The sequence below is a fragment of the Oncorhynchus gorbuscha genome, unplaced genomic scaffold, assembly GCF_021184085.1.
Source record: "Oncorhynchus gorbuscha isolate QuinsamMale2020 ecotype Even-year unplaced genomic scaffold, OgorEven_v1.0 Un_scaffold_141:::fragment_3, whole genome shotgun sequence".
NCBI classification, from domain to species: Eukaryota; Metazoa; Chordata; class Actinopteri; order Salmoniformes; family Salmonidae; genus Oncorhynchus; species Oncorhynchus gorbuscha.
The window spans coordinates 1,304,205-1,330,695 of record NW_025744684.1 but is presented as its reverse complement, the minus strand read 5'-3'; the positions used below and the strand labels follow the sequence as shown (position 1 = coordinate 1,330,695).

General features: G+C 49.3%; 2 protein-coding genes across 5 annotated transcripts in view; one reads left to right on the top strand and one right to left on the bottom strand.

Moving 5' to 3' along the window:
• The window catches only part of tex10 (testis expressed 10), a 60,393-nt gene extending 40,514 nt beyond the window's left edge, over nucleotides 1-19,879 (bottom strand). The window contains exons 1-13 of the mRNA XM_046332363.1: nucleotides 19,731-19,879; nucleotides 19,232-19,436; nucleotides 18,972-19,159; nucleotides 17,270-17,596; nucleotides 16,966-17,181; nucleotides 16,567-16,813; nucleotides 16,370-16,482; nucleotides 15,802-16,058; nucleotides 15,566-15,701; nucleotides 15,250-15,419; nucleotides 7,882-8,059; nucleotides 5,810-5,898; nucleotides 5,580-5,713 (exon numbers count right to left, since the gene is read on the bottom strand). Coding sequence (XP_046188319.1) covers nucleotides 5,580-5,713; nucleotides 5,810-5,898; nucleotides 7,882-8,059; nucleotides 15,250-15,419; nucleotides 15,566-15,701; nucleotides 15,802-16,058; nucleotides 16,370-16,482; nucleotides 16,567-16,813; nucleotides 16,966-17,181; nucleotides 17,270-17,596; nucleotides 18,972-19,159; nucleotides 19,232-19,417 — 2,241 coding nt within the window. The 5' untranslated portion in view covers nucleotides 19,418-19,436; nucleotides 19,731-19,879. The remainder of the gene's footprint in view (nucleotides 1-5,579; nucleotides 5,714-5,809; nucleotides 5,899-7,881; nucleotides 8,060-15,249; nucleotides 15,420-15,565; nucleotides 15,702-15,801; nucleotides 16,059-16,369; nucleotides 16,483-16,566; nucleotides 16,814-16,965; nucleotides 17,182-17,269; nucleotides 17,597-18,971; nucleotides 19,160-19,231; nucleotides 19,437-19,730) is intronic.
• A 202-nt stretch (nucleotides 19,880-20,081) lies between these two features.
• Nucleotides 20,082-26,393, top strand: si:ch211-197h24.6. 4 transcript variants are annotated; one of them, XM_046332425.1, is made up of 12 exons: nucleotides 20,082-20,207; nucleotides 20,452-20,539; nucleotides 21,636-21,666; nucleotides 23,156-23,239; nucleotides 23,438-23,580; nucleotides 23,693-23,818; nucleotides 23,918-23,963; nucleotides 24,044-24,091; nucleotides 24,494-24,867; nucleotides 24,952-25,056; nucleotides 25,425-25,536; nucleotides 25,651-26,393. In XM_046332425.1, exons 2-12 carry the CDS (start codon nucleotides 20,453-20,455, stop codon nucleotides 25,665-25,667), a joined length of 1,173 nt encoding a protein of 390 aa, XP_046188381.1. In that variant the 5' UTR covers nucleotides 20,082-20,207; nucleotide 20,452; the 3' UTR covers nucleotides 25,668-26,393. The 4 variants fall into 4 exon arrangements, with proteins under 4 accessions (XP_046188381.1, XP_046188378.1, XP_046188379.1 ...); XM_046332422.1 differs by having other exon boundaries at nucleotides 25,422-25,536; XM_046332423.1 differs by having other exon boundaries at nucleotides 20,114-20,204; nucleotides 20,448-20,539; nucleotides 25,422-25,536.
• The last annotated feature ends 98 nt before the right edge of the window (nucleotides 26,394-26,491 follow it).

The window sequence follows — 26,491 nt, the reverse complement described above, 5'->3', positions numbered from 1 at the left end:
ATCCACCAGATACCTCCTCTCCTCCACATCCACCAGATACCTCCTCTCCTCCACATCCACCAGATACCTCCTCTCCTCCACATCCACCAGATACCTCCTCTCCTCCACATCCACCAGATACCTCCTCTCCTCCACATCCACCAGATACCTCCTCTCCTCCACATCCACCAGATACCTCCTCTCCTCCACATCCCCCTCCTCTCCTTCACATCCCCTCCTCTCCTCCACATCCACCAGATACCTCCCTCCTCCTCCACATCCACCAGATACCTCCTCTCCTCACATCCACATCCTCTCCTCAGATACCTCCTCTCCTCCACATCCACCAGATACCTCTCCACCACATCCACCAGATAGCTCTCCTCTCCTCCACACCCACCAGATACCTCTCCTCTCCTCCACACCCACCAGATACCTCTCCTCTCCTCCACACCCACCAGACACCTCCTCTCCTCCACATCCACCAGACACCTCCTCTCCTCCACATCCACCAGACACCTCTCCTCTCCTCTCCTCCACATCCACCAGATACCTCCACTCCTCTCCTCCACATCCACCAGATACCTCCTCTCCTCCACATCCACCAGATACCTCTCCTCTCCTTCACATTCACCAGATACCTCCTCTCCACATTCACCAGATACCTCCTCTCCTCCACATCCACCAGATACCTCCTCTCCTCCACATCCACCAGATACCTCTCCTCCACATCCACCAGATACCTCCTCTCCTCCACATCCACCAGATACCTCCTCTCCTCCACATCCACCAGATACCTCCTCTCCACCACATCCACCAGATACCTCTCCTCCACATCCACCAGATACCTCCTCTCCTACACATCCACCAGATACCTCCTCTCCTCCACATCCACCAGATACCTCCTCTCCTCCACATCAACAAGATACCTCACCTCTCCTCCACATCAGCCAGATACCTCCTCTCCTTCACATCTACCAGATACCTCTTCTCTCCTTCACATCCACCAGATACCTCTCCTTCACATCCACCAGATACCTCTCCTCTCCTCCACATCCACCAGATACCACATCTCTCCTCCACATCCCTCTCCTCTCCTCCACATCCACCAGATACCTCTCCTCCAGATCCACCAGATACCTCCTCTCCTCCACATCTACCAGATACCTCCTCTCCTCCACATCCACCAGATACCTCCTCTCCTCCACATCCACCAGATACCTCCTTTCCTCCACATCCACCAGATACCTCCTCTCCTCCACATCCACCAGATACCTCCTCTCCTCCACATCCACCAGATACCTCCTCTCCTCCTCCACATCCACCAGATACCTCCTCTCCTCCACATCCACCAGATACCTCCTCTCCTCCACATCCACCAGATACCTCCTCTCCTCCACATCCACCAGATACCTCCTCTCCTCCACATCCCCCAGATACCTCCTCTCCTCCACATCCCCCTCCTCTCCTTCACATCCCTCTCCTCTCCTCCACATCCACCAGATACCTCCTCTCCTCCACATCCACCAGATAGCTCTCCTCTCCTCCACATCCACCAGATACCTCTCCTCCACATCAACCAGATACCTCACCTCTCCTCCACATCAGCCAGATACCTCCTCTCCTTCACATCTACCAGATACCTCTCCTCTCCTTCACATCCACCAGATACCTCTCCTCTCCTTCACATCCACCAGATACCTCTCCTCTCCTTCACATCCACCAGATACCTCTCCTCTCCTTCACATCCACCAGATACCTCTCGTCTTCTCCACATCCACCAGATACCTCTCCTCTCCTCCACACCCACCAGATACCTCTCCTCTCCTCCTCTCCTCCACATCCCTCTCCTCTCCTTCACATCCACCAGATACCACACCTCTCCTCCACATCCCTCTCCTCTCCTTCACATCCACCAGATACCTCCTCTCCTCCACATCCACCAGATACCTCCTCTCCTCCACATCCCTCTCCTCTCCTCCACATCCACCAGATACCTCTCCTCTCCTCCACATCCACCAGATACCTCCTCTCCTCCACATCCACCAGATACCTCTCCTCTCCTCCACATCCACCAGATACCTCCTCTCCTCCACATCCACCAGATACCTCCTCTCCTCCACATCCACCAGATACCTCCTCTCCTCCACATCCACCAGATACCTCCTCTCCTCCACATCCACCAGATACCTCCTCTCCTCCACATCCACCAGATACCTCCTCTCCTCCACATCCACCAGATACCTCCTCTCCTCCACCAGATACCTCCTCTCCTCCACCAGATACCTACTCTCCTCCACCAGATACCTACTCTCCTCCACCAGATACCTCTCTTCTCCTCCACATCCACCAGATACCTCTCCTCTCCTCCACATCCACCAGATACCTCCTCTCCTCCACATCCACCAGTTACTTCACCTCTCCTCCACATCCACCAGTTACTTCACCTCTCCTACACATCCACCAGTTACCTCTCCTCTCCCTCACATCCACCAGATACCTCCTCTCCTCCACATCCACCAGATACCTCTCTTCTATACCACATCCACCAGATACCTCTCCTCTCCTCCACATCCACCAAATACCTCTCCTCCACATCCACCAGATACCTCCTCTCCTCCACATCAACCAGATACCTCCTCTCCTCCACATCCACCAGTTACCTCACCTCTCCTCTCCTCCACATCCACCAGATACCTCCTCTCCTCCACATCCACCAAATACCTCCTCTCCTCCACATCCACCAAATACCTCCTCTCCTCCACATCCACCAGATACCTCTCTTCTATACCACATCCACCAGATACCTCTCTTCTCCTCCACATCCACCAGATACCTCTCTTCTCCTCCACATCCACCAGATACCTCTCTTCTCCTCCACATCCACCAGATACCTCTCCTCTCCTCCACATCCACCAGATACCTCCTCTCCTCCACATCCACCAGATACCTCCTCTCCTCCACATCCACCAGATACCTCCTCTCCTCCACATCCAGCAGATACCTCCTCTCCTCCACATCCAGCAGATACCTCCTCTCCTCCACATCCAGCAGATACCTCCTCTCCTCCACATCCACCAGATACCTCCTCTCCTCCACATCCACCAGATACCTCCTCTCCTCCACATCCACCAGTTACCTCACCTCTCCTCCACATCCACCAGTTACCTCACCTCTCCTCCACATCCACCAGTTACCTCACCTCTCCTCCACATCCACCAGTTACCTCACCTCTCCTCCACATCCACCAGTTACCTCACCTCTCCTCCACATCCACCAGTTACCTCCTCTCCTCCACATCCACCAGTTACCTCCTCTCCTCCACATCCACCAGTTACCTCCTCTCCTCCACATCCACCAGATACCCCTCCTCTCCTCCACATCCACCAGATACCTCTCCTTCACACTCCCCCTTTTCCTAGAAATGACAGGGTTAAGCGAGGCTCGGTAATGGGAGCTGACGTGGCAGATCTGACAATCTTTTTAAACATTGTTTTATGAGCCCAAACAATCAGGAAGTGTCTGTGTGTAAGGAGGGCGAAATCCAATAGTAGTAATGGCATTATGGAGGGATGGAATTAGAGGACAAATGAAGGAGAAGTACACGTCACTCTTCTCTAATCAACATCACCCACAACCATTCATCAAACAAACCACATTACACCACACGTGCAAATGTCTACTTAGTTATTTCTATATCTAACAGATGACCTTTCTCCACACATCCAAGAGATACATAACAGGTTGGGGCCAACAAGTACATTACAATATGTCAATGCTCACTCACACACACACACACACACACACACACACACACACACACACACACACACACACACACACACACACACACACACACACACACACACACACACACACACACACACACACACACACACACACACACACACACACACGAGAGCGACAGAGGGGTACAGGTGAGATGAGAGGGCATCACACACACTGTAGAGAGCGACAGAGGGGTACAGGTGAGACGAGTGGGCATCACACACACTGTAGAGAGCGACAGAGGGGTACAGGTGAGACGAGAGGGCATCACACACACTGTAGAGAGCGACAGAGGGGTACAGGTGAGACGAGAGGGCATCACACACACTGTAGAGAGCGACAGAGGGGTACAGGTGAGACGAGAGGGCATCACACACACTGTAGAGAGCGACAGAGGGGTACAGGTGAGACGAGAGGGCATCACACACACTGTAGAGAGCGACAGAGGGGTACAGGTGAGACGAGAGGGCATCACACACACTGTAGAGAGCGACAGAGGGGTACAGGTGAGACGAGAGGGCATCACACACACTGTAGAGAGCGACAGAGGGGTACAGGTGAGACGAGAGGGCATCACACACACTGTAGAGAGCGACAGAGGGGTACAGGTGAGACGAGAGGGCATCACACACACTGTAGAGAGCGACAGAGGGGTACAGGTGAGACGAGAGGGCATCAGACACACTGTAGAGAGCGACAGAGGAGTACAGGTGAGACGAGAGGGCATCACACACACTGTAGAGAGCGACAGAGGGGTACAGGTGAGACGAGAGGGCATCACACACACTGTAGAGAGCGACAGAGGGGTACAGGTGAGACGAGAGGGCATCACACACACTGTAGAGAGCGACAGAGGGGTACAGGTGAGACGAGAGGGCATCACACACACTGTAGAGAGCGACAGAGGGCATCACACACACTGTAGAGAGCGACAGAGGGCATCACACACACTGTAGAGAGCGACAGAGGGGTACAGGTGAGACGAGAGGGCATCACACACACTGTAGAGAGCGACAGAGGGGTACAGGTGAGACGAGAGGGCATCACACAAAATTTCAGAGGTGAGAAACAATGTTAAACTTTTCCTCATTAACTTCAAATCAAAAGCCAATTTGTCATTACGTTCCATTGAAATGAGGTGTGTTCAATGTGTTAGAATGTGTGTGTGAACCAGACCCCAGACCTGTGTGCACCTGTTGGCATTCTCTCCTCCATTAAAAACAATCCTGTCTCATTAGTGGAATCAGAGCAGACATGGTCCGTCCCCTAATCCTGTCCCTCCTGCCCCCCCAACCCTCAGTCTGATTGACTCAGACATGAGATGAGATGACCAGGATCTCAGGCTCTAATTGAAGAGCTGAATTAGTGATTATAGCCCCCCTCCACACACACCTCTTGCTTCGGGGCACATTTCCTTTAACAGTAATTTCCGAGCACAAATGTCACACTCCCGTCATGCCACAGGCTCTCATTAGCATTTCTACATTTCCACAGTGCCCGATAACCACGCAGACACAGCCTGCGCAACGCGATAAAGGTTCCCCTCTCGGCCAGCGTGGCCAGATAAAGCATCCCCCCTCTGAGCCCTGTGTGTGACACCAGGGGGAACTAAATAACTGACACAGTGTCCAGAACACCTCTCACAGGTACACTACACTGGCAGAAGTGCTCAGTCTCCATCTCGGTCGCAGTCTTTCTCTTTTCACATTTTACACTCCATCTAGACCTCTCATTCACAGTCTCTTCCTGTTTCTGTCACAACAGTCACTTATAAAGCCCTGCTAGGTGTTCTGAGTGAGGTGTGTCCTGACCTCCACCACATCCCAGTGGTGTGTGAATTGCTCCAGGGGGGTGGGGTAGAGGCTGAGGGGGGAGAGGGGGGAGGGAGGGAGCACGCTCTCATCCCCAGCCTCCTGCAGGGTGGCCAGCTCATCAGACGAAAACCCTGAAAGAGAGAAAGATTGGTAAGTTTTCTTGGAGTGTACTTTTCTTGGAGTGACCAGATACCAGTGAGACAGGAAATGTGAGGGCGGAGCCTGACCTGTGAGGGTGGAGAACAGGAAGCTGATGTAGTCAACATCACGCAGGGTCGCGTCCTGAGACCCTACTGACCAGCCACTCAAAGAGGACCTGAAACGCACACAGGTTACAATGGAGTGAGAGAGGACGGTCTGGAGTGTTGGTGGAGTGAGAGAGGACGATCTGGAGTGTTGGTGAAGTGAGAGAGGACGATCTGGAGTGTTGGTGAAGTGAGAGAGGACGGTCTGGAGTGTTGGTGGAGTGAGAGAGGACGATCTGGAGTGTTGGTGAAGTGAGAGAGGACGGTCTGGAGTGTTGGTGGAGTGAGAGAGGACGGTCTGGAGTGTTGGTGAAGTGAGGGAGAGACTGTGCGCAGGGTGGGGTTCGGAGAACGAAGAGGAAGGGGGGTCAGAGATGAATACATGGTGTGTTCTGTAACATTAGAGACACGTGACTGGACAGTTCTGCCACATTCCACCCAACCCCTAGTCTCTATACACACACACTGCCCAAACCCCTAGTCTCCACACACACACACACACACACACACACACACACACACACACACACACACACACACACACACACACACACACAACCCCTAGTCTCTACACACACACACTGCCCCAACCCCTAGTCTCTACACACACACACACTGCCCCAACCCCTAGTCTCTACACACACACACACACACTGCCCCAACCCCTAGTCTCCACACACACACACTGCCCCAACCCCTAGTCTCTACACACACACACTGCCCCAACCCCTAGTCTCTACACACACACACTGCCCCAACCCCTAGTCTCTACACACACACACTGCCACAACCCCTAGTCTCACACACACACACACAACCCCTACACACACACACACACACACACACACACACACACACACACACACACACACACACACACACACACACACACACACACACACACACACACAATGCCCCAACCCCTAGTCTCTACACACACTGCCCAAACCCCTAGTCTCTACACACACACTGCCCCAAACCCCTAGTCTCTACACACACACACTGCCCCAACCCTAGTCTCTACACACACACACACTGCCCCAACTCCTAGTCTCTACACACACACACACTGCCCCAACTCCTAGTCTCTACACACACACACACACACACACTGCCCAAACCCCTAGTCTCTACACACACACACTGCCCCAACCCTAGTCTCTACACACACACACACTGCCCCAACTCCTAGTCTCTACACACACACTGCCCCAACCCCTAGTCTCTACACACACACACACACTGCCCCAACCCCTAGTCTCTACACACACACACACACTGCCCTAACCCCTAGTCTCTACACACACACACACACACACTGCCCCAACCCCTAGTCTCTACACACACACTGCCTCAACCCCTAGTCTCTACACACACACACTGCCCCAACTCCTAGTCAGGTGTGTGTGTGTGTAACACTAACCCAGAGAAACACTGGGTGTCTTACAAATACACACACTTGCTGGCGATGAACACTGATGACATCATAGCGTTATGCAAGGCCGGATGCGTGTGAGAAATCATGACCAAACAGCAGAACATTGCTATGCTCACACACAACAGCACAGTGAAGGACCAACACTGCCATCTAAAGGTCCAGTGAACTATAAATTCCCATCAAGTGCCATCAGCATCAGGCCTTGTTATAAACCATGAGCTCATGACACTGATCTTGTGCCACAACCCTCGACGTGCCTTAATTGGTTGATTGTTTGATTCCATTAAGCTGGCGAACCATCGGTCTGCTGTCTCCTCTCTCTAACCAGGAATGACTGACGGCTCTCTCTCACTCACACTTTTATGAATTGAAAATTCTATTCAGAACATTTTTAAGTGCAAGAGAAACGATGTCAAACCATAAAGGCCACGTGATGTTAGTCTGCCCTGGATATCATCTAGATGTTTTGAGGATGAAACCTCAACGCTCAAAAGTTGTTTAAGTTTAAACCACATGGCACATGACTCTCACATTTCTGTGACACAGGGACCAAGTAAGAACATTGGGTTAGTGACAGAGTTTCTGACCTGTAGCTTTGGGAGGTTGCTGGGGTTACCTGAGGTGTATGATGCGTATGAGGGAGGCAGCCAGGCCGGCAGAGACGCGTCCCGCAGTGCAGCAGCGACTCAGATTGGCCAACAGACCCTGTGACATCACAGGCAGGAAGTAGAGTAGCTGGACCAATCGCTGCTGAGATTCAGCCGGTAACAATACCACACTGCCCTCCTGTGGGTCTACACACACACACACACACACACACACACACACACACACACACACACACACACACACACACACACACACACACACACACACACACACACACACACACACACACACACACAACAGCGGTTCTCAACTGGTCGTCTTAGGACCCATATTGAACCAGGTTGTCAGTCGAGACCCAATATTCGCGTCGAGAAAAATAAGTCAAAATACAATTTGGAAAACTATTTTTAATTCTATATTGACATTAAATGTAGCAATTATATGACAAGGGAACAACATTCCCACCTCTTTCATTCTCAATAATTACATTTTGCCCATATTCTTGATTGAAGAACACTTTTCCAGAGATTAAATTATTTCGAAATGTACATTTATTATCAACTCTATACACTTTCTACCTTGTTAAAGCGGTTAAAGTTCAAACTGTAGTATTTTTTCACCAGTTTGGCTGCTCTACACATCACCAACTACAGCTCATACACTATAGCAGAGGAGGGCAACTACAGCTCATACACTATAGCAGAGGAGGGCAACTACAGCTCATACACTATAGCAGAGGAGGGCAACTACAGCTCATACACTATAGCAGAGGAGGGCAACTACAGCTCATACACTATAGCAGAGGAGGGCAACTACAGCTCATACACTATAGCAGAGGAGGGCAACTACAGCTCATACACTATAGCAGAGGAGGGCAACTACAGCTCATACACTATAGCAGAGGAGGGCAACTACAGCTCATACACTATAGCAGAGGAGGGCAACTACAGCTCATACACTACAGCAGAGGAGGGCAACTACAGCTCATACACTATAGCAGAGGAGGGCAACTACAGCTCATACACTGTAGCAGAGGAGGGCAACTACAGCTCATACACTATAGCAGAGGAGGGCAACTACAGCTCATACACTATAGCAGAGGAGGGCAACTACAGCTCATACACTGTAGCAGAGGAGGGCAACTACAGCTCATACACTATAGCAGAGGAGGGCAACTACAGCTCATACACTATAGCAGAGGAGGGCAACAACTGCTCATACACTACAGCAGAGGAGGGCAACTACAGCTCATACACTATAGCAGAGGAGGGCAACTACAGCTCATACACTATAGCAGAGGAGGGCAACTACAGCTCATACACTATAGCAGAGGAGGGCAACTACATCTCATACACTATAGCAGAGGAGGGCAACTACAGCTCATACACTGTAGCAGAGGAGGGCAACTACAGCTCATACACTATAGCAGAGGAGGGCAACTACAGCTCATACACTATAGCAGAGGAGGGCAACTACAGCTCATACACTATAGCAGAGGAGGGCAACTACAGCTCATACACTATAGCAGAGGAGGGCAACTACAGCTCATACACTATAGCAGAGGAGGGCAACTACAGCTCATACACTATAGCAGAGGAGGGCAACTACAGCTCATACACTGTAGCAGAGGAGGGCAACTACAGCTCATACACTGTAGCAGAGGAGGGCAACTACAGCTCATACACTATAGCAGAGGAGGGCAACTACAGCTCATACACTACAGCAGAGGAGGGCAACTACAGCTCATACACTATAGCAGAGGAGGGCAACTACAGCTCATACACTATAGCAGAGGAGGGCAACTACAGCTCATACACTATAGCAGAGGAGGGCAACTACAGCTCATACACTATAGCAGAGGAGGGCAACTACAGCTCATACACTGTAGCAGAGGAGGGCAACTACAGCTCATACACTATAGCAGAGGAGGGCAACTACAGCTCATACACTATAGCAGAGGAGGGCAACTACAGCTCATACACTGTAGCAGAGGAGGGCAACTACAGCTCATACACTATAGCAGAGGAGGGCAACTACAGCTCATACACTATAGCAGAGGAGGGCAACTACAGCTCATACACTATAGCAGAGGAGGGCAACTACAGCTCATACACTACAGCAGAGGAGGTACAGCTCATACACTACAGCAGAGGAGGGCAACTACAGTTCATACACTATAGCAGAGGAGGGCAACTACAGCTCATACACTATAGCAGAGGAGGGCAACTACAGCTCATACACTATAGCAGAGGAGGGCAACTACAGCTCATACACTACAGCAGAGGAGGGCAACTACAGCTCATACACAGAGGAGGGCAACTACAGCTCATACACTATAGCAGAGGAGGGCAACTACAGCTCATACACTATAGCAGAGGAGGGCAACTACAGCTCATACACTATAGCAGAGGAGGGCAACTACAGCTCATACACTATAGCAGAGGAGGGCAACTACAGCTCATACACTATAGCAGAGGAGGGCAACTACAGCTCATACACTATAGCAGAGGAGGGCAACTACAGCTCATACACTATAGCAGAGGAGGGCAACTACAGCTCATACACTATAGCAGAGGAGGGCAACTACAGCTCATACACTATAGCAGAGGAGGGCAACTACAGCTCATACACTACAGCAGAGGAGGGCAACTACAGCAGAGGAGGGCAACTACAGCTCATACACTATAGCAGAGGAGGGCAACTACAGCTCATACACTATAGCAGAGGAGGGCAACTACAGCTCATACACTATAGCAGAGGAGGGCAACTACAGCTCATACACTATAGCAGAGGAGGGCAACTACAGCTCATACACTATAGCAGAGGAGGGCAACTACAGCTCATACACTATAGCAGAGGAGGGCAACTACAGCTCATACACTATAGAAGAGGAGGGCAACTACAGCTCATACACTACAGCAGAGGAGGGCAACTACAGCTCATACACTACAGCAGAGGAGGGCAACTACAGCTCATACACTACAGCAGAGGAGGGCAACTACAGCTCATACACTATAGCAGAGGAGGGCAACTACAGCTCATACACTATAGCAGAGGAGGGCAACTACAGCTCATACACTATAGCAGAGGAGGGCAACTACAGCTCATACACTATAGCAGAGGAGGGCAACTACAGCTCATACACTATAGCAGAGGAGGGCAACTACAGCTCATACACTATAGCAGAGGAGGGCAACTACAGCTCATACACTATAGCAGAGGAGGGCAACTACAGCTCATACACTACAGCAGAGGAGGGCAACTACAGCTCATACACTATGGCAGAGGAGGGCAACTACAGCTCATACACTATAGCAGAGGAGGGCAACTACAGCTCATACACTATAGCAGAGGAGGGAAACTGTGGTCCTGTAGAAACTTAGCTCCTGTCCAACACCCCCCATCATTAGAGTCACCTGTAACCATCAAGCCCTTGATGAGCTGAATCTGGTGTGTTAGTGCTGGGCTGGAACAAAAGCTTGCACTCCTGTACCTATCCAGGACCGTGGTGTTGTAAACACACACACAGTACCTAGCAACAAGAAGCCAATGGTGACGTAAAGAGTGAATGGACTATCCATCACCAGTTTATGGTCTAAGAAAGAAAATCATCAAACAGACAGAGATAAAGAGAGAGATAAAGAGAGAGAGCGCTAAAGAGATAAAGGGAGAAAGAGTAGTAATGATCAGATAGTCTGTATTATGTTATGTTGGCTGCTGACGCACATTGCTGATGTCACAGACCATTCAGACAAACAGAGTCTTGTGATGGTGAATCGCCCACTCCGTCTTCCCTAGGGCCTTTAATCATAACACAAACCCCCTCACCCTCCCCAGTTCCATCTTCCCTAGGGCCTTTAATCATAACACAAACCCCCTCACCCTCCCCAGTTCCATCTTCCCTAGGGCCTTTAATCATAACACAAACCCCCTCACCCTCCCCAGTTCTGTCTTCCCTAGGGCCTTTAATCATAACACAAACCCCCTCACCCTCCCCAGTTCTGTCTTCTCTGGGGCCTTTAATCATAACACAAACCCCCTCACCCTCCCCAGTTCTGTCTTCTCTGGGGCCTTTAATCATAACACAAACCCCTCACCCTCCCCAGTTCTGTCTTCCCTAGGGCCTTTAATCATAACACAAACCCCTCATCCTCCCCAGTTCTGTCTTCTCTGGGGCCTTTAATCATAACACAAACCCCCTCCCTCCCCAGTTCTGTCTTCCCTAGGGCCTTTAATCATAACACAAACCCCCTCACCCTCCCCAGTTCTGTCTTCCCTAGGGCCTTTAATCATAACACAAACCCCCTCACCCTCCCCAGTTCTGTCTTCCCTAGGGCCTTTAATCATAACACAAACCCCCTCACCCTCCCCAGTTCTGTCTTCCCTAGGGCCTTTAATCATAACACAAACCCCCTCATCCTCCCCAGTTCTGTCTTCTCTGGGGCCCTTAATCATAACACAAACCCCTCACCCTCCCCAGTTCTGTCTTCTCTGGGGCCTTTAATCATAACACAAACCCCTCACCCTCCCCAGTTCTGTCTTCTCTGGGGCCTTTAATCATAACACAAACCCCCTCATCCTCCCCAGTTCTGTCTTCTCTGGGGCCTTTAATCATAACACAAACCCCCTCACCCTCCCCAGTTCTGTCTTCTCTGGGGCCTTTAATCATAACACAAACCCCCTCACCCTCCCCAGTTCTGTCTTCTCTGGGGCCTTTAATCATAACACAAACCCCCTCACCCTCCCCAGTTCTGTCTTCTCTGGGGCCTTTAATCATAACACAAACCCCCTCACCCTCCCCAGTTCTGTCTTCTCTGGGGCCTTTAATCATAACACAAACCCCTCACCCTCCCCAGTTCTGTCTTCTCTGGGGCCTTTAATCATAACACAAACCCCCTCACCCTCCCCAGTTCTGTCTTCTCTGGGGCCTTTAATCATAACACAAACACCCTCACCCTCCCCAGTTCTGTCTTCTCTGGGGCCTTTAATCATAACACAAACCCCTCACCCTCCCCAGTTCTGTCTTCTGGGGCCTTTAAATCATAACACAAACCCCCTCACCCTCCCCAGTTCTGTCTTCTCTGGGGCCTTTAAATCATAACACAAACCCCCTCACCCTCCCCAGTTCTGTCTTCCCTAGGGCCTTTAATCATAACACAAACCCCCTCATCCTCCCCAGTTCTGTCTTCTCTGGGGCCTTTAATCATAACACAAACCCCCTCATCCTCCCCAGTTCTGTCTTCCCTAGGGCCTTTAATCATAACACAAACCCCCTCACCCTCCCCAGTTCTGTCTTCTCTGGGGCCTTTAATCATAACACAAACCCCCTCACCCTCCCCAGTTCTGTCTTCTCTGGGGCCTTTAATCATAACACAAACCCCCTCACCCTCCCCAGTTCTGTCTTCTCTGGGGCCTTTAATCATAACACAAACCCCCTCATCCTCCCCAGTTCTGTCTTCCCTAGGGCCTTTAATCATAACACAAACCCCCTCACCCTCCCCAGTTCTGTCTTCTCTGGGGCCTTTAATCATAACACAAACCCCCTCACCCTCCCCAGTTCTGTCTTCTCTGGGGCCTTTAATCATAACACAAACCCCCTCACCCTCCCCAGTTCTGTCTTCTCTGGGGCCTTTAATCATAACACAAACCCCCTCACCCTCCCCAGTTCTGTCTTCTCTGGGGCCTTTAATCATAACACAAACCCCCTCACCCTCCCCAGTTCTGTCTTCTCTGGGGCCTTTAATCATAACACAAACCCCCTCACCCTCCCCAGTTCTGTCTTCTCTGGGGCCTTTAATCATAACACAAACCCCCTCATCCTCACCAGTTCTGTCTTCTCTGGGGCCTTTAATCATAACACAAACCCCCTCACCCTCCCCAGTTCTGTCTTCTCTGGGGCCTTTAATCATAACACAAACCCCTCACCCTCCCCAGTTCTGTCTTCTCTGGGGCCTTTAATCATAACACAAACCCCCTCACCCTCCCCAGTTCTGTCTTCTCTGGGGCCTTTAATCATAACACAAACCCCCTCACCCTCCCCAGTTCTGTCTTCTCTGGGGCCTTTAATCATAACAAACCCCTCACCAGTTCTGTCTTAGTTTATATTACAATATAGGTGCCCTCCACCACCCACAACCTCCACCCCTTTTAACTGATACACCTCCAACCTTTGTCTCTAGCTTGTACATGCTCCCCTCTCTCTCCTGCTATGGAGTTCAGATGGACCTTTACTGCCCCCCAGTGGAGAAACATAGAAAACATCTCCAAAGGGTACATTGTCATTTAGGTATTTTCTAGCATGGCCATTTAGTGACTACCTGTTTAGTACTGATCTGCCCGACTGTTATAAGTGGAGCTTCACATGTGTTTTTTTTGTTGTATATACACCGTAGAGCCTGCATACAGGTGTGTGTGAGTATTCACCGTAGAGCCTGCATACAGGTGTGTGTGAGTATTCACCGTAGAGCCTGCATACAGGTGTGTGTGTGTATTCACCGTTGAGCCTGCATACAGGTGTGTGTGTGTATTCACCGTTGAGCCTGCATACAGGTGTGTGTGTGTGTGTGTGTGTGTGTGTGTGTGTGTGTGTGTGTGTGTGTGTGTGTGTGTGTGTGTGTGTGTGTGTGTGTGTGTGTGTGTGTGTGTGTGTGTGTGTGTGTGTGTGTGTGTGTGTATTCACCGTAGAGCCTGCATACAGGTGTGTGTGTGTGTGTGTGTGTGTGTGTGTGTGTGTGTGTGTGTGTGTGTGTGTGTGTGTGTGTGTGTGTGTGTGTGTGTGTGTGTGTATTCACCGTAGAGCCTGCATACAGGTGTGTGTGTGTGTGTGTGTATTCACCGTAGAGCCTGCATACAGGTGTGTGTGTGTGTGTATTCACCGTAGAGCCTGCATACATTTACATTACATTTACATTTAAGTCATTTAGCAGACGCTCTTATCCAGAGCGACTTACAAATTGGTGCATTCACCTTATGACATCCAGTGGGACAGTCACTTAACAATAGTGCATCTAGGTGTGTGTGTGTGTGTATTCACCGTAGAGCCTGCATACAGGTGTGTGTGTGTGTGTGTGTGTGTGTGTGTGTGTGTGTGTGTGTGTGTGTGTGTGTGTGTGTGTGTGTGTGTGTGTGTGTGTGTGTGTGTGTGTGTGTGTGTGTGTATTCACCAGCCTGCCAGGTGTGTGTGTGTGTGTGTGTGTAGAGCCTGCATACAGGTGTGTATTCACAGTAGAGGCTGCATACAGGTGTGTGTGTGTGTGTGTGTGTGTGTGTGTGTGTGTGTGTGTGTGTGTGTGTGTGTGTGTGTGTGTGTGTGTGTGTGTGTGTGTGTGTGTGTATTCACCGTTGAGCCTGCATACAGGTGTGTGTGTGTATTCACCGTAGAGCCTGCATGCATGCGTGTGTAAGGAGTTCAGCAGGGCCTTGTTCCCGCGGGAGGCAGCAGCCTGGATGGAGAGCAGGAGCCTGTCTGAGAGGGCAGGGTTACGGTGGCCCAGCTGGGACAACTGGAGCGGTAGAGCAGCCAGCCACCGAGACAACACTCTACTCCTGAAGGGGGAGACCGAAGAGGAAGAAAGACATTTAGGAGCAGAGTAGTCTACCCTGCAAACTTGGTTATGCCTAAATATATATATATCTTTGGTTATTTGGTACAGTAAACAGAACGTGTGTGTGTGAACGTGTGTGTGTGTTACCTGGCGATGTGTGTGTGGTTGTGTTCCTGTAGGTACAGTCTGCTATAGAAGGAAAGTAGCAGTGTTCTGGTCTGCAGATTCAGGTTCATCTGCTGGTACTGAACATACACCGCCTGTAACAGATCCTCCGTCACCGCTACACACACCACCGGTTAGGACGCCAGACATGTGAAAACCATTTAAGATGAACTCATAACTGCACCCTTGACAGCCCACACAAACCCACACAGTCTTACCCCTGCTGCGTTGTGTGATGACCATTCTCCAGACAGTCTCCAGGAGTGTATGTAGGTGTCTTTGGCTCAGCTTGGCCCCACTGGACAGAGTCTCTTGGACAAACCCTCTCAGAGGCATCAGCCACTCAGCATCGGGCTCCTGGGCTTGCCCCTCCCTCTGGCTGAGGGTAACCATGGAAACCATGACCTGGCAGAGCAGCACGTTCAGAGCCAAGGGTTCCACTGTCTGCCCTGGGATTGTAGTGGCCTGCTTACTCCTGAAACACCACACCCAAACACACACACTTTTAATTATGTCCCCCCCAGTAATTTTGTGCTGATATTATATATCATAATATATCATAATCATAAATCAAACTGTTCAATGGTTAGAGCAAATTCTTGGGAAATTCTTGGGAAGAAAACAGAACTAAGCAGAGCATTCAGTTGACTACAGACCAGATGTTTTCCCCCCCAGAGTTTTCACGACCCCATTTTCAAATCAGGCCACACATATGGGGTAGCGACCCCTAGTTTGGGAAACGCTGGAGTACCTACACATACATCATGGGCCCTAGCACCACCTCACCTCTTGGGGTCTGTCTTCCGCCTTTGTTTAGGGGTGTCCAGATTTCCATAGGGGAAGTTCTTCATGAAGTGCTGCTTAAAATCCCCCAGGTACTCACTACGAAACCACACATCCTAAACACACAAACACCAGTGTTAATAGAACAATGGTAACCACACATGTTACACTGAGAGAGAAGACCTGTGTGTGTGTGTTACCAGTGTATCCTGGTATTCTCTCTGTGGCGCCAGCTTGCGTAGCAGCTGTAGTATGGAGAGGACCTGGTACATCAGTGACATGGCGTCGGGGGTGAGGAGATGAGCACTGTCAGTCTTGCTCCGGTCGCTGGCACTAGCCTCTACCCAGACGTCTAGTAGAAGGGGCACCAGGGTGGAGGCAAAGCCCCGTACAGCCTCCCCTGTGCCCAGCCCCTCACTCACCCCAGCCCCAGGCTCAGTCTCCGGCCTACAAATACAGTGGAGGAAAGGGACAGATGATGAGCAGGACAGGAGAGTGAGTCAGCAGAGTGTGTGTGTGTGTATATGCTTGTTAATGGTGTGTGTGTGTGTGTGTGTGTATATGCTTTTTAATGCAGTGTGTGTCTGTGATGTGCGTACCTGAGTTTGAAGGAGGAATGCGGAGTGGGCATGGCTCCTGAATGTTCAAACACCTGAAATCCACCTTTTCTGTAGGTAAGCTCCTCCCAGCTGAGCTCCAAAGGTGCGTTAGCTCCTCCTTGTCCATTCAAAACACTGAACATGTCACCTGAGACACATGCAACCCCATCCTCCGCTCGCCTCTCCTCAACTACCGCCTGAAGAAAACGCCCCAGTCTGGAAAACACAATAACAAAGGTCACGCCAGAAAAATACATGTACACACCAATAGGACACTGCTAACTCATTGCAAGTGTATGAATACCTGAGCAGCACTGTGAGTCTCCACTGCTGACCAGTCACGTTCCTGTTAGGGTTGACTGACAGGGCCCAGCTCCTCCCCTTCCCCTCCTGCCCCTTCCTTGCCCCGCCCCCGGTACTTCTGTGTGAGATCAGCTCCAGGAAGTTGGTGAGCAGCAGGGCGGGACGAGCGGCCAGCAGGGCAGGATAGTGGTCCAGCAAAACGTCGAGTACTTTCAGGGCATCCTCCTGGATACCCGTCTCGATGTGGGTCATGGCACAGGAGAGGTGGGCAGAGAGGAGAGGGAAGAATGGAGACGTCCGCTCTGCTGGCACACTCTGGGCTATAAACCTGGGCAGGGCACGGAGAGGGTAGAGGTTAGGGAGGTGCACTAGTAGCAGGAGAGTTTCTGGTTCAAATCTCATATTGGGTAGGAAGGTGCGACAGTAGAAGAACTGGCATTAGGGCAATTCTCCAAGGACTGTGCTGCTCTCAAGTGGTGTATGGTTTTGTGGGGGTTGGAGAACAAACACTGTGGACACTGTGTTAACAAACCTCGAAACGAGCTTCAATGCCATACAACACTCCTTCAGTTGCCTCCAACTGCTCTTAAACGCTAATAAAACTAAATGCATGCTCTTCAACCGATCGCTGCCATTACCAGCACACCCGACCAGCATCACTACTCTGGGCGGTTCTAACTTAGAATATGTGGACAACTACAAATACCTAGGTGTCTGGTTAGACTGCAAACTCCCTTTCTAGACTCATCAAACATCTACAATCCTAAATTAAATCTAGAATCGGTTTCCTATTTCGCAACAAAGCCACCTTCACTCACGCTGCCAAACATACCCTCGTAAAACTGACTATCCTACCAATCCTCAACAATATAATTTACAAAATAGCCTCCAACACTCTACACAGCAAACTGGATGCAGTCTATCACAGTGCCATCCGTTTTGTCACCAAAGCCCCATATACCACCCACCACTGCGACCTGTATGCTCTCGTCGGATGGCCCTCGCTACATATTCATCGCCAGACCCACTGGCTCCAGGTCATCTATAAGTCTTTGCTAGGTAAAGCTTTGCCTTATCTCAGCTCACTGGTCACATAACACCCACCCGTAGCACGCACTCCAGCAGGTATATCTCACTGGTCACCCCCAAAGCCAATTCCTCCTTTGGCTGCCTTTCCTTCCAGTTCTCTGCTGCCAATAACTGGAACGAACTGCAAAAATCACTGAAGCTGAAGACTCATATCTCCCTCTAACTTTAAGCACCAGCTGTCAGAGCAGCTTGCAGATCACTGTACATAGCCCATCTGTAAATAGTCCATCCAACTACCTCATCCCCATACTACTCCTTTGCACCCCAGTATCTCTACTTGCACATCATCTTCTGCATATCAATCACTCCAGTGTTTAATTGCTAGATTGTAATTATTTCGCCACTATGGTCTATTTATTGCCTTATCTCCTTACTTTATTTGCACACACTGTATATAGATTTTTCTATTGTGTTATTGACTGTGCTTTTGTTTATCCTATGTGTAACTCTGTGTTGTTTTTTGTCACACTGCTTTGCTTTATTTTGGCCAGGTCGTAGTTGTAAATGCGAACTTGTTCTCAACTGGTCTACCTGGTTAAATAAAAGGTGAAATATATATATTTTTAAAGACCTGAAGACAAATTCCCACTGTCATAACAAAATAATTTTCTAACCTGAGCAGGCGTGTGGCAGACATCCGTACATTCGGGTCCTTGTCTGTGAAGACGGCAGCAGCCTCGCTGAGCAGACTGGAGAGGTGTTGGTCTAACTCTGAGGGGTGAAGGGTCAGCAGCTCCCTCAGTCCCACAAGAGCTCCCTGTTTCACTGTACCACTGTAGTGATGCAGCTGGGACAACAGGTCCTAGAGGAGGGGAGGCACACAGCATAAGGTACAGTAGAGGAGTGAGTGTGTTTGTGTGTCTGTGTTACCTACCTTGATGTTGAGCTTCCGGTGTGTGCTGGGTGCATTAGCATCTTTCTTCAGCTGTTCAGTTAGGTTTATTCCCTTGGTGCGGAAGTTGATGTTGGTGGCGTTGTCAGCTTTAGGCTTGGTCTTCCCCACCTTCAGCTTGACCTTCTGGAAGTCATCCTGCCTCTTCTTCTTCTTGCACTTGGTCATCTCTGCAGGATAGGACTATCTGTTGGGAGAAACATGGGGAACATCTTAAATTGCAACCAATTCTCTAATATAGTTCACTACTTTTGTTCTGACCAGAGCCAAACAGGGTTGATATTGATGAAGTGGTTCACTATATGGGGAATATGGTGCCATTTGACACAATAACGAAGTGTGTGCTAGTGCTGGACCAGGAGACCACAATCAGTGGGCAGCAGTGAGTTTGCAAGCCAGCAAGCTATCGGCTCGAACACAGAATCTATGAGCAGTAAACCCAGAATAATTGATTGCGTTATTGCGTAATAGTAATACCCACGTGTGTTGACACTGTCAGAAATAATTGTGCAAGCAGTAGCCTTCCCGCGCGGAATGTAGCTTTTGAAGACGGTCAATTAGCAAAACAAAGCTCGTGCTGTTTCTTTACAAACATGGGCCTTTCTCTTTGATACGACAACTAGCTAAGCTGTCTTCACATTTGCCTGCAACATTTTTTCCCCTGTTCTCAATTTCACGTCTACATATAGCAGTGTTTTATTGCAACTTGTGTAAAGGATACATTTCAAATAAATAAAAATATGTCGTTCTTATCTTTTAATATTTTTTTATTAATTTGAACTCAAATTTCCGAGTTCGAGTACACAGGCAAACGCATAGGCTCACAAAATCAGGTACGTCGTGGATGTTTCTATAAAGAGATACACAATTGCGCGTGCGTCAATTTGCTAGTTGTTCTTCTTGACACGCAAAATTCACCCCGCTCTGGTTTGCGTTAGCGAATCTAGTTTTTTTTCAGGTAGAGTATTTCATGTCACTCATACCACACCCTATTTATTCTATAGTAACCCTGGAGGACGTTGTCCGGGTAGTGTTACTATATTGTGGCTACAGCTAGCCAATCACCATCTTTTACACGGTGCGTGGTCAAGTGATTTTGCCCACAAGGCCAGCTGCTTTGTTTCTTAGTCGCCCTAAAAAAAGATGTGGCCCATATAACTAGATATTAAACGTTGTCTTTATTTGTTTGTGATGACTCTCAGAATGCAGCAAGGCTACAATCCAAGGCCATCTTATGGCGCCCCGCCACAGAAGCGGTTCAGGGACGCTAATGGGGGGGCTAACAACAGGGTAAGTTCAGTCTCCCACGGTAATCATGCCAATTGCCCCCAGTTATGCCGTTTTTCCCCGGTTAGGATTATAGTTGTATTACTAGTCATTTACAACCCAGATGAGGTTAATGAATCCATCCCGAATAGTGTATTGTGATGAGGATTCCAAAACAGTGGTTTTGAGAGTACTGTGTACGTAGTCGTTGTATGGTCTTCTAACCGGTTTCATTCCTAAAGTTGTAGCAGTGCTCTGTGCAGAGGAAGTGGTATGGACCCTTACCAGCCGCCCTTGGCTGGACAAAGACACTGGACACTGCTGGAGCAGCAGGGACTGATCAGTGTTCTCTGGTCTCCTGAGACTAAGTGTTTCTGTGGAGATGCAGCCTGCTACATTGCCCCTCAATCAGGGCTTGAGTTACCCATTGACTACGAGATTCTAAAGAGTATTGTGGGCAGCAGTAATTCCAGACAACCCTGTTACCAAGTGTAGAATGGCTGCAACTAACGAGGGTAACAGGGCTGGGTGTTTTCTCTGGGCAATCTCATGCCCTCCATCACTGTCTTTCTAGTAAGTGGGCAGTCAGCCCCCATAACACTTTTCCTGCTGAGATATTAGCACTAGGGCTCACTGGCAGCTTGGTTCTATGATGCCTTTGTGACAGATATATTCTGATTGGAACACCTGACTAGAGTACTTGTACTTTCGTTTCAAGGTAAAGCGCATGTGTACGGTGCAGAGTCAGTAACAGCTCAGTTCCCTCATGTCACTGACCAGGTCATGGAGGAGAGGCTGAAAGGACATTTCTCTCTCCATAGAGACAGGAGTGCAGTAGGGTTCTCCCATGTGTTTTTCTGCTGTGGTCCACCTGAAGCTTTTGCTTAAACCAAACCAATATTTCTGTGCTGTGGTCGACCTGAAGCGTTTGCTTAAACCAAACCAATGTTTCTATCCAGAACCCATTCTTAAGCTGCAAACCCTGTGGGGGGATTGCAGGGGATCCTGACCCACTGTTTGGGCAACAGTGCAGTGGGGTTTGCCCCCTGTGCTGCCGCCTCCAGTCTCACTAATGCCTGTCTGTCTCTCTCTCCTTCGGCCTGGTTATCCCAACTGACAGAGAAAGCAGCCTAACTTCTCTGCTGACATAGGTAAGTTCTGCCTCCACACAGCATCACTGCCGCTGATAGGAGGTTGGGAGCTGTGACTTCACATCCTCCTGCCTTTTTGCTGGTGGCTGATTGGGCAGGGGGCAAGTCCTAGCGTGGGCTCTGGGCTGCGTCTGAGATTCACTGCCTCTTAGAGGTTGCTGTAAATGCCAGTGAACTTAGTCACTGCCCACAGGTTTAGGCTGTGTGGCTCACAAAGGCTTTTCCCTAGTGTTAATTTCATTGACTTTTTGGGGGATCTGTCTTTGATACAATGTGCATAAATCTCATAAAATTTCATAAAACACTTTGTTCCATGATATTCAGTCTGAACAACTTTAGAAACCACAACGTGAAACCTGTCCTCTCAGAAGAATGTCTAACGAGGGAACTCATAGGTGTACAAGTGCTCTGCAGTCCTGTAGAGCTGTTGCCCCATATTGGTGCATGTCAAATCAGCAAGGATCCTGTCTGGGTCAGATGTTGTGGGCCCAAATGACTGCCGTGCATCACCCAGTTGGGTGCTACACATTGGTGGTGGATGAGATGGGATACTCCATCCCAATGTAATTTAGGGCTATCAGCCCCCGGCACAAAAATGTGGCCTCATAGGCCTATGGTAGTTCAGATGGGCAATGGATGCTGACAGCAGGATTTTCTTTCAGGGCCTTTGTGGCCCTCAAAGAGTAGGGAGTGTTTCAACTCACTGTCTGCCAATGGGGCTGGGACCTGCTGTGCCCATGCAAGAGTTTCACTGCTTTGATTGGACACGGGTATGGAGGAGTGCCTGATGGGAGTGAGAGAATCCTATATCCCAGCTCTGACCTGTGTCTAGGTGGGCAGAAGAACTGCAGCCCCCATGGTTTTCAGCAGGACTCCATGCCTCATCATGCCTCATTATCTTCTCTTCTGTGTAGTGGTCAGTACTATAACCCTGGCACGAAACAGACCCTGGTGTGCCTTCCAGGCAACCTTCTAATGAATCATGATCTTGTGAAGGTGGGGCTTGAATTGCACACAGCGAAACAAATGAAGTTATTTTTGGTTACCAGCAACTTTGATTACCAGCCAGAGCAGGAGATTCCAGTACTCCCAACCAATCTGTGTTTTTAGCAGAACCTAACTAGCACACAAATGGTAAGGATTCTTACCAGATGTTGTCGATGATGCACGGCTGGAAACGGGACCTGAGAGGCTCAGAAGAGCAGGGGTTGTGTTTCTAACTGTTGTTCAGTAAATGAAGGACCTCTAAACTCCACTACAAGTCTTTTGACTGGGGGGTTGTGTAAGGAATGCACAGTGACCTTTTTAAAGCTGTACCTTTTTTGTGTTTCACTTCCTGAAGCATGAGGCTCTTCGGCTATTGGCTTTCTGCTGGTCAGATGACTGGACGTGTGGACCCTTTGGTCTCACCTGTCCGTGGGTAGCATGGCGATCTCATTATGCAGTCTCTGCCATGTTTGTGCTTTGTTGACTTCTGTGCGTTTCCCAGTGTTCACCACCAAGGCGGGAAATGTACAGACCATCCCCTGCTTGACCAAACAGTTGAAGGCCATCGCTGGTGAGCCTGTCATTGGTGAGTACCTACTCATTGCACCATGGTAGTAGCCCTATGCCAAGGGTCCAAGAGATTTAAGTCAAGTCACTCCATTGCACTCTTTCACTGATATAGGCTTCATGGGGCACTATGATTTGTTTTTCGAGTCTATGATTGGTTGTTGAGATGTTTCATTGCCCATGGTTGTTTGATAGAGCTGTCACTCATGTTCTGCAGGTCTTCAGTATGTGTGGGAGTACCGGAGCCCTAGTAAGTCAGTCCCACCCCATTACCAGTGTAAACTCTGCAAGAAGGTAAGCCGTCTGCAGACTGACATGCTGGGTCACATCAAGGGCTGGAAGCACTCCTTCAGATACATGGTGAGGCTGTGTGTGTATCACTTAACTTTCACAGTATAAGTCCCTGTAAAAGGCTGTTGGATCTACAGGTCTGTGTTATGATGCTGTGTAACTGGTCTCATCTGTTCTCCAGAAGCAAAATCATTCTGCCAAGATGCCCTTTAAGGAAGATGCTGCCAAAAAGGACCATGAAGTGAGGAAGAAGGTGAAAGAAGCAGCAGCAGAGCTGGAGAGGGCAGAGGGCAGGGGACAGCTAAAGGTGAGAAGGGGGAGCAGAAAGTTATGGATGAGGAAAATAAAACACTGTGACCTCGCTGGTGATGTTGGTTGTTGAATTGATTATGTATGGTGTTTTCAGGTGATTCTGAAGGAGCCCAGTGAGGTCCATGCGTTTGCAGCACTACGTATGTTTTTCTATGTTTATTCTCAAGTTTGTCTGTTTTTAAATATACTGTGGTTCTGACATATCTCCCTGTCATCACAGGTTCAGCAATGGGAGGGCCAGGAGGAATGGGAGCTAGACCAAAACCAGGTGAGTGTGTGGGGGAGAGAAGTTTAAGGTTGCCTCTGAGGTGATTAATCTCCCGTGGGCAGATTCTGAATGTAGACTGAGATAATCTGCAAGGACTGAATGGGATGCGTGAGATCCGAACAGCATTAGTTCCAGTTTTGTTTTTCATCACTGGTTATTTGGCCTTATTGGGTAAAGGCGGTGCTTAACCTGCTTCGCCTCCAGTGTGTCGGGGGTTTGTTGAGAGTTTGTTTGCAATTTCAAACAAGTATAAATAATCACGCAACTGTCCAAATTACTTGAGATTTTACTTCTGGGTTAACAGAGATTGCTGAGGTGATAAGATCTTTGTGTGCTTGACTGGTCTATGTTGGGATGCAGTGTTGTGTAGTAGTCCAAATGCAGTCTTTTGTCTCCCTCTAGGTGGCAGGTTTGCAGAGCCTCTGTTCCCAGAGGAGTTCCCTCTCCAAGGCGGCGGCCTCAACTACCCCATGGGTGGTATGAGGGGCTACTCTGACCCCCTGCCTCGCTCCACGGCTTTCCAGAAAAGGGACATGAGCTTCCGAGGCTACCCTGACAATACGGGGGGGCAGAGGCTAGGGGGTTCAGCCGATGGCTTTGGGCTGAGAGGGGAAAGGGATGGAAGCTTTGGCCAGGAGGGGTTGTTGGGGGAGAGTCCGGGAAGCCGCTACCCTGATGAGCTCAGAGGGGGACAGATGGAAAGTGAATCAGGCCAAGGGTTGATGGGAGCTGTACCTGAAACCAGCAGCCTTCCGACCACGCTACTCAAATACCTGGTGAGTGGAACTGTGTGTGAAACTATGCTTTCTCGTGTTATTTAAACATGCTGTGTGTGTTGAGGGTCTGTTTCCTGTGTGTAGGACAATTTCCAGATCGAGAACGAGGGTGATGCTCATATCGTGCTGAAGGTGACACAGAAGCTGACAGATGTCCTAATGGACTACAGACTTAGGAGTGTTTCCTCGGTACGCAGCACACACACACACACTGTGCTCTGTCAGCTGCAATACCAATGCAACAAGCAGCTCTCAGGTGCTTCCTACAACAGGAACTGGTGACGTGAGGATAAATGTCACTTGATTCAGTCCTTTAACCCACTTCCTGTCTGTTCAGTCAGTGAGTTATTGCTGTTCATTATGGCAGTACAAGGCAGTGCTCTAGAACCTTCTGTGTTCTGACAGCACACGTCCTTACTGTAGCTAAACCTGTTCCTTGTGTACTCCCATACAGTCGTAAGGTAGATGGTGTGATTCAGGAAACCAAATAATTCCTCAGTAGTTTGTCCCCTTTGATGTTCTCCTCGATTCAGTGTACGTGCATTTGACTCCAGCAGGGTCCTAGTATGAAGAGCAGTTTGTCGCTGGACTCCATGAGCTACTCCGATTCTCCCAGAATGTCTAGCAGTAGTGACCGCTTCTCAGGTGGCTTCTCTGGGAACCTCTCTGGTACGCACGGCCCCAGTTGACAAATTAAATGCACACGTCCAGCCTTTTAATGGCTGTAGTTTGGTTCAGAAATAACCTACAGTACATCAGTCACCTATTTTATCTCCTCTGCAGGCCCTTCCAGATACTGATGGTCCATCCAGGTACTACAACTAACTGATCCATCCCCACGTGGCACATCCACCTTCCTGGGGTAACCCATCCTCCGCCTCACCCCCAAGATATACCCTGTCCATGGGGTCTGCAGCTGTCTGTCTAGCCACTGAACATTTTTATTTTAGATAATGTTCCTTCAAAGCAGAAACTGATACAATTGTGTACTTATTAGTGCAGACTTTGTTTTTACCTAACTTCTTTTGACATGCATAGGTTGGACTAAAGTTAGACTTTTAGTTTTAACCATTGTCTGTATTCATGTGATTTTGGCATTTATTTTACTGTGGTTTCTTGGACAAATCTTGTCTGTTTAGAAATTAAGTGTTTGATAGAAAACAATTGTAATGTTTAAGGAAACAGATGTTTGGCGGTAAATGGGTTACTGATCTGACTGCTGTTTTGAGTTGGGCTTGTCATCGCTGTTTTTCTCCACACCTGGCTTCACTTGTGGGATCATCTGAGACCAGCCACCCTGACAGCTGATAAAACTGAGTATTTGTGTCTGTATTTAAAGCCCTTTTGTGGGGAATCCCAGAATGTGTGGTGCATTTGGAATGTATTCAGACCCTGACTTTTTCCACATTTTTCTTACGTTACAGCTGTATTATAAAATGTATTAATCTACACACACTACCCAGTAAGTAAAAACAGGCTTTTGTAAATGTTTGTAAATGTATTAAACTGAAATATTTGCATAAGTATTCAGACCCTTTACTCAGTAGTTTGTTGACGCACCATTGCCAGCAATTACAGCCTCGAGTTGTCTTTGGTATGTCAGATTGGACAGGGAGCATCACTG

Excerpts from the sequence above, each read along its gene's own strand:
- si:ch211-197h24.6 (XM_046332422.1), top strand. The coding sequence starts at position 20,453 with ATGCAGCAAGGCTACAATCCAAGGCCATCTTATGGCGCCCCGCCACAG. Across the intron at positions 20,540-21,635 it reads ATGGGGGGGCTAACAACAGG|AGAAAGCAGCCTAACTTCTC; the intron begins GTAAGTTCAGTC and ends CCCAACTGACAG. Across the intron at positions 24,092-24,493 it reads GGGAGCTAGACCAAAACCAG|GTGGCAGGTTTGCAGAGCCT; the intron begins GTGAGTGTGTGG and ends GTCTCCCTCTAG.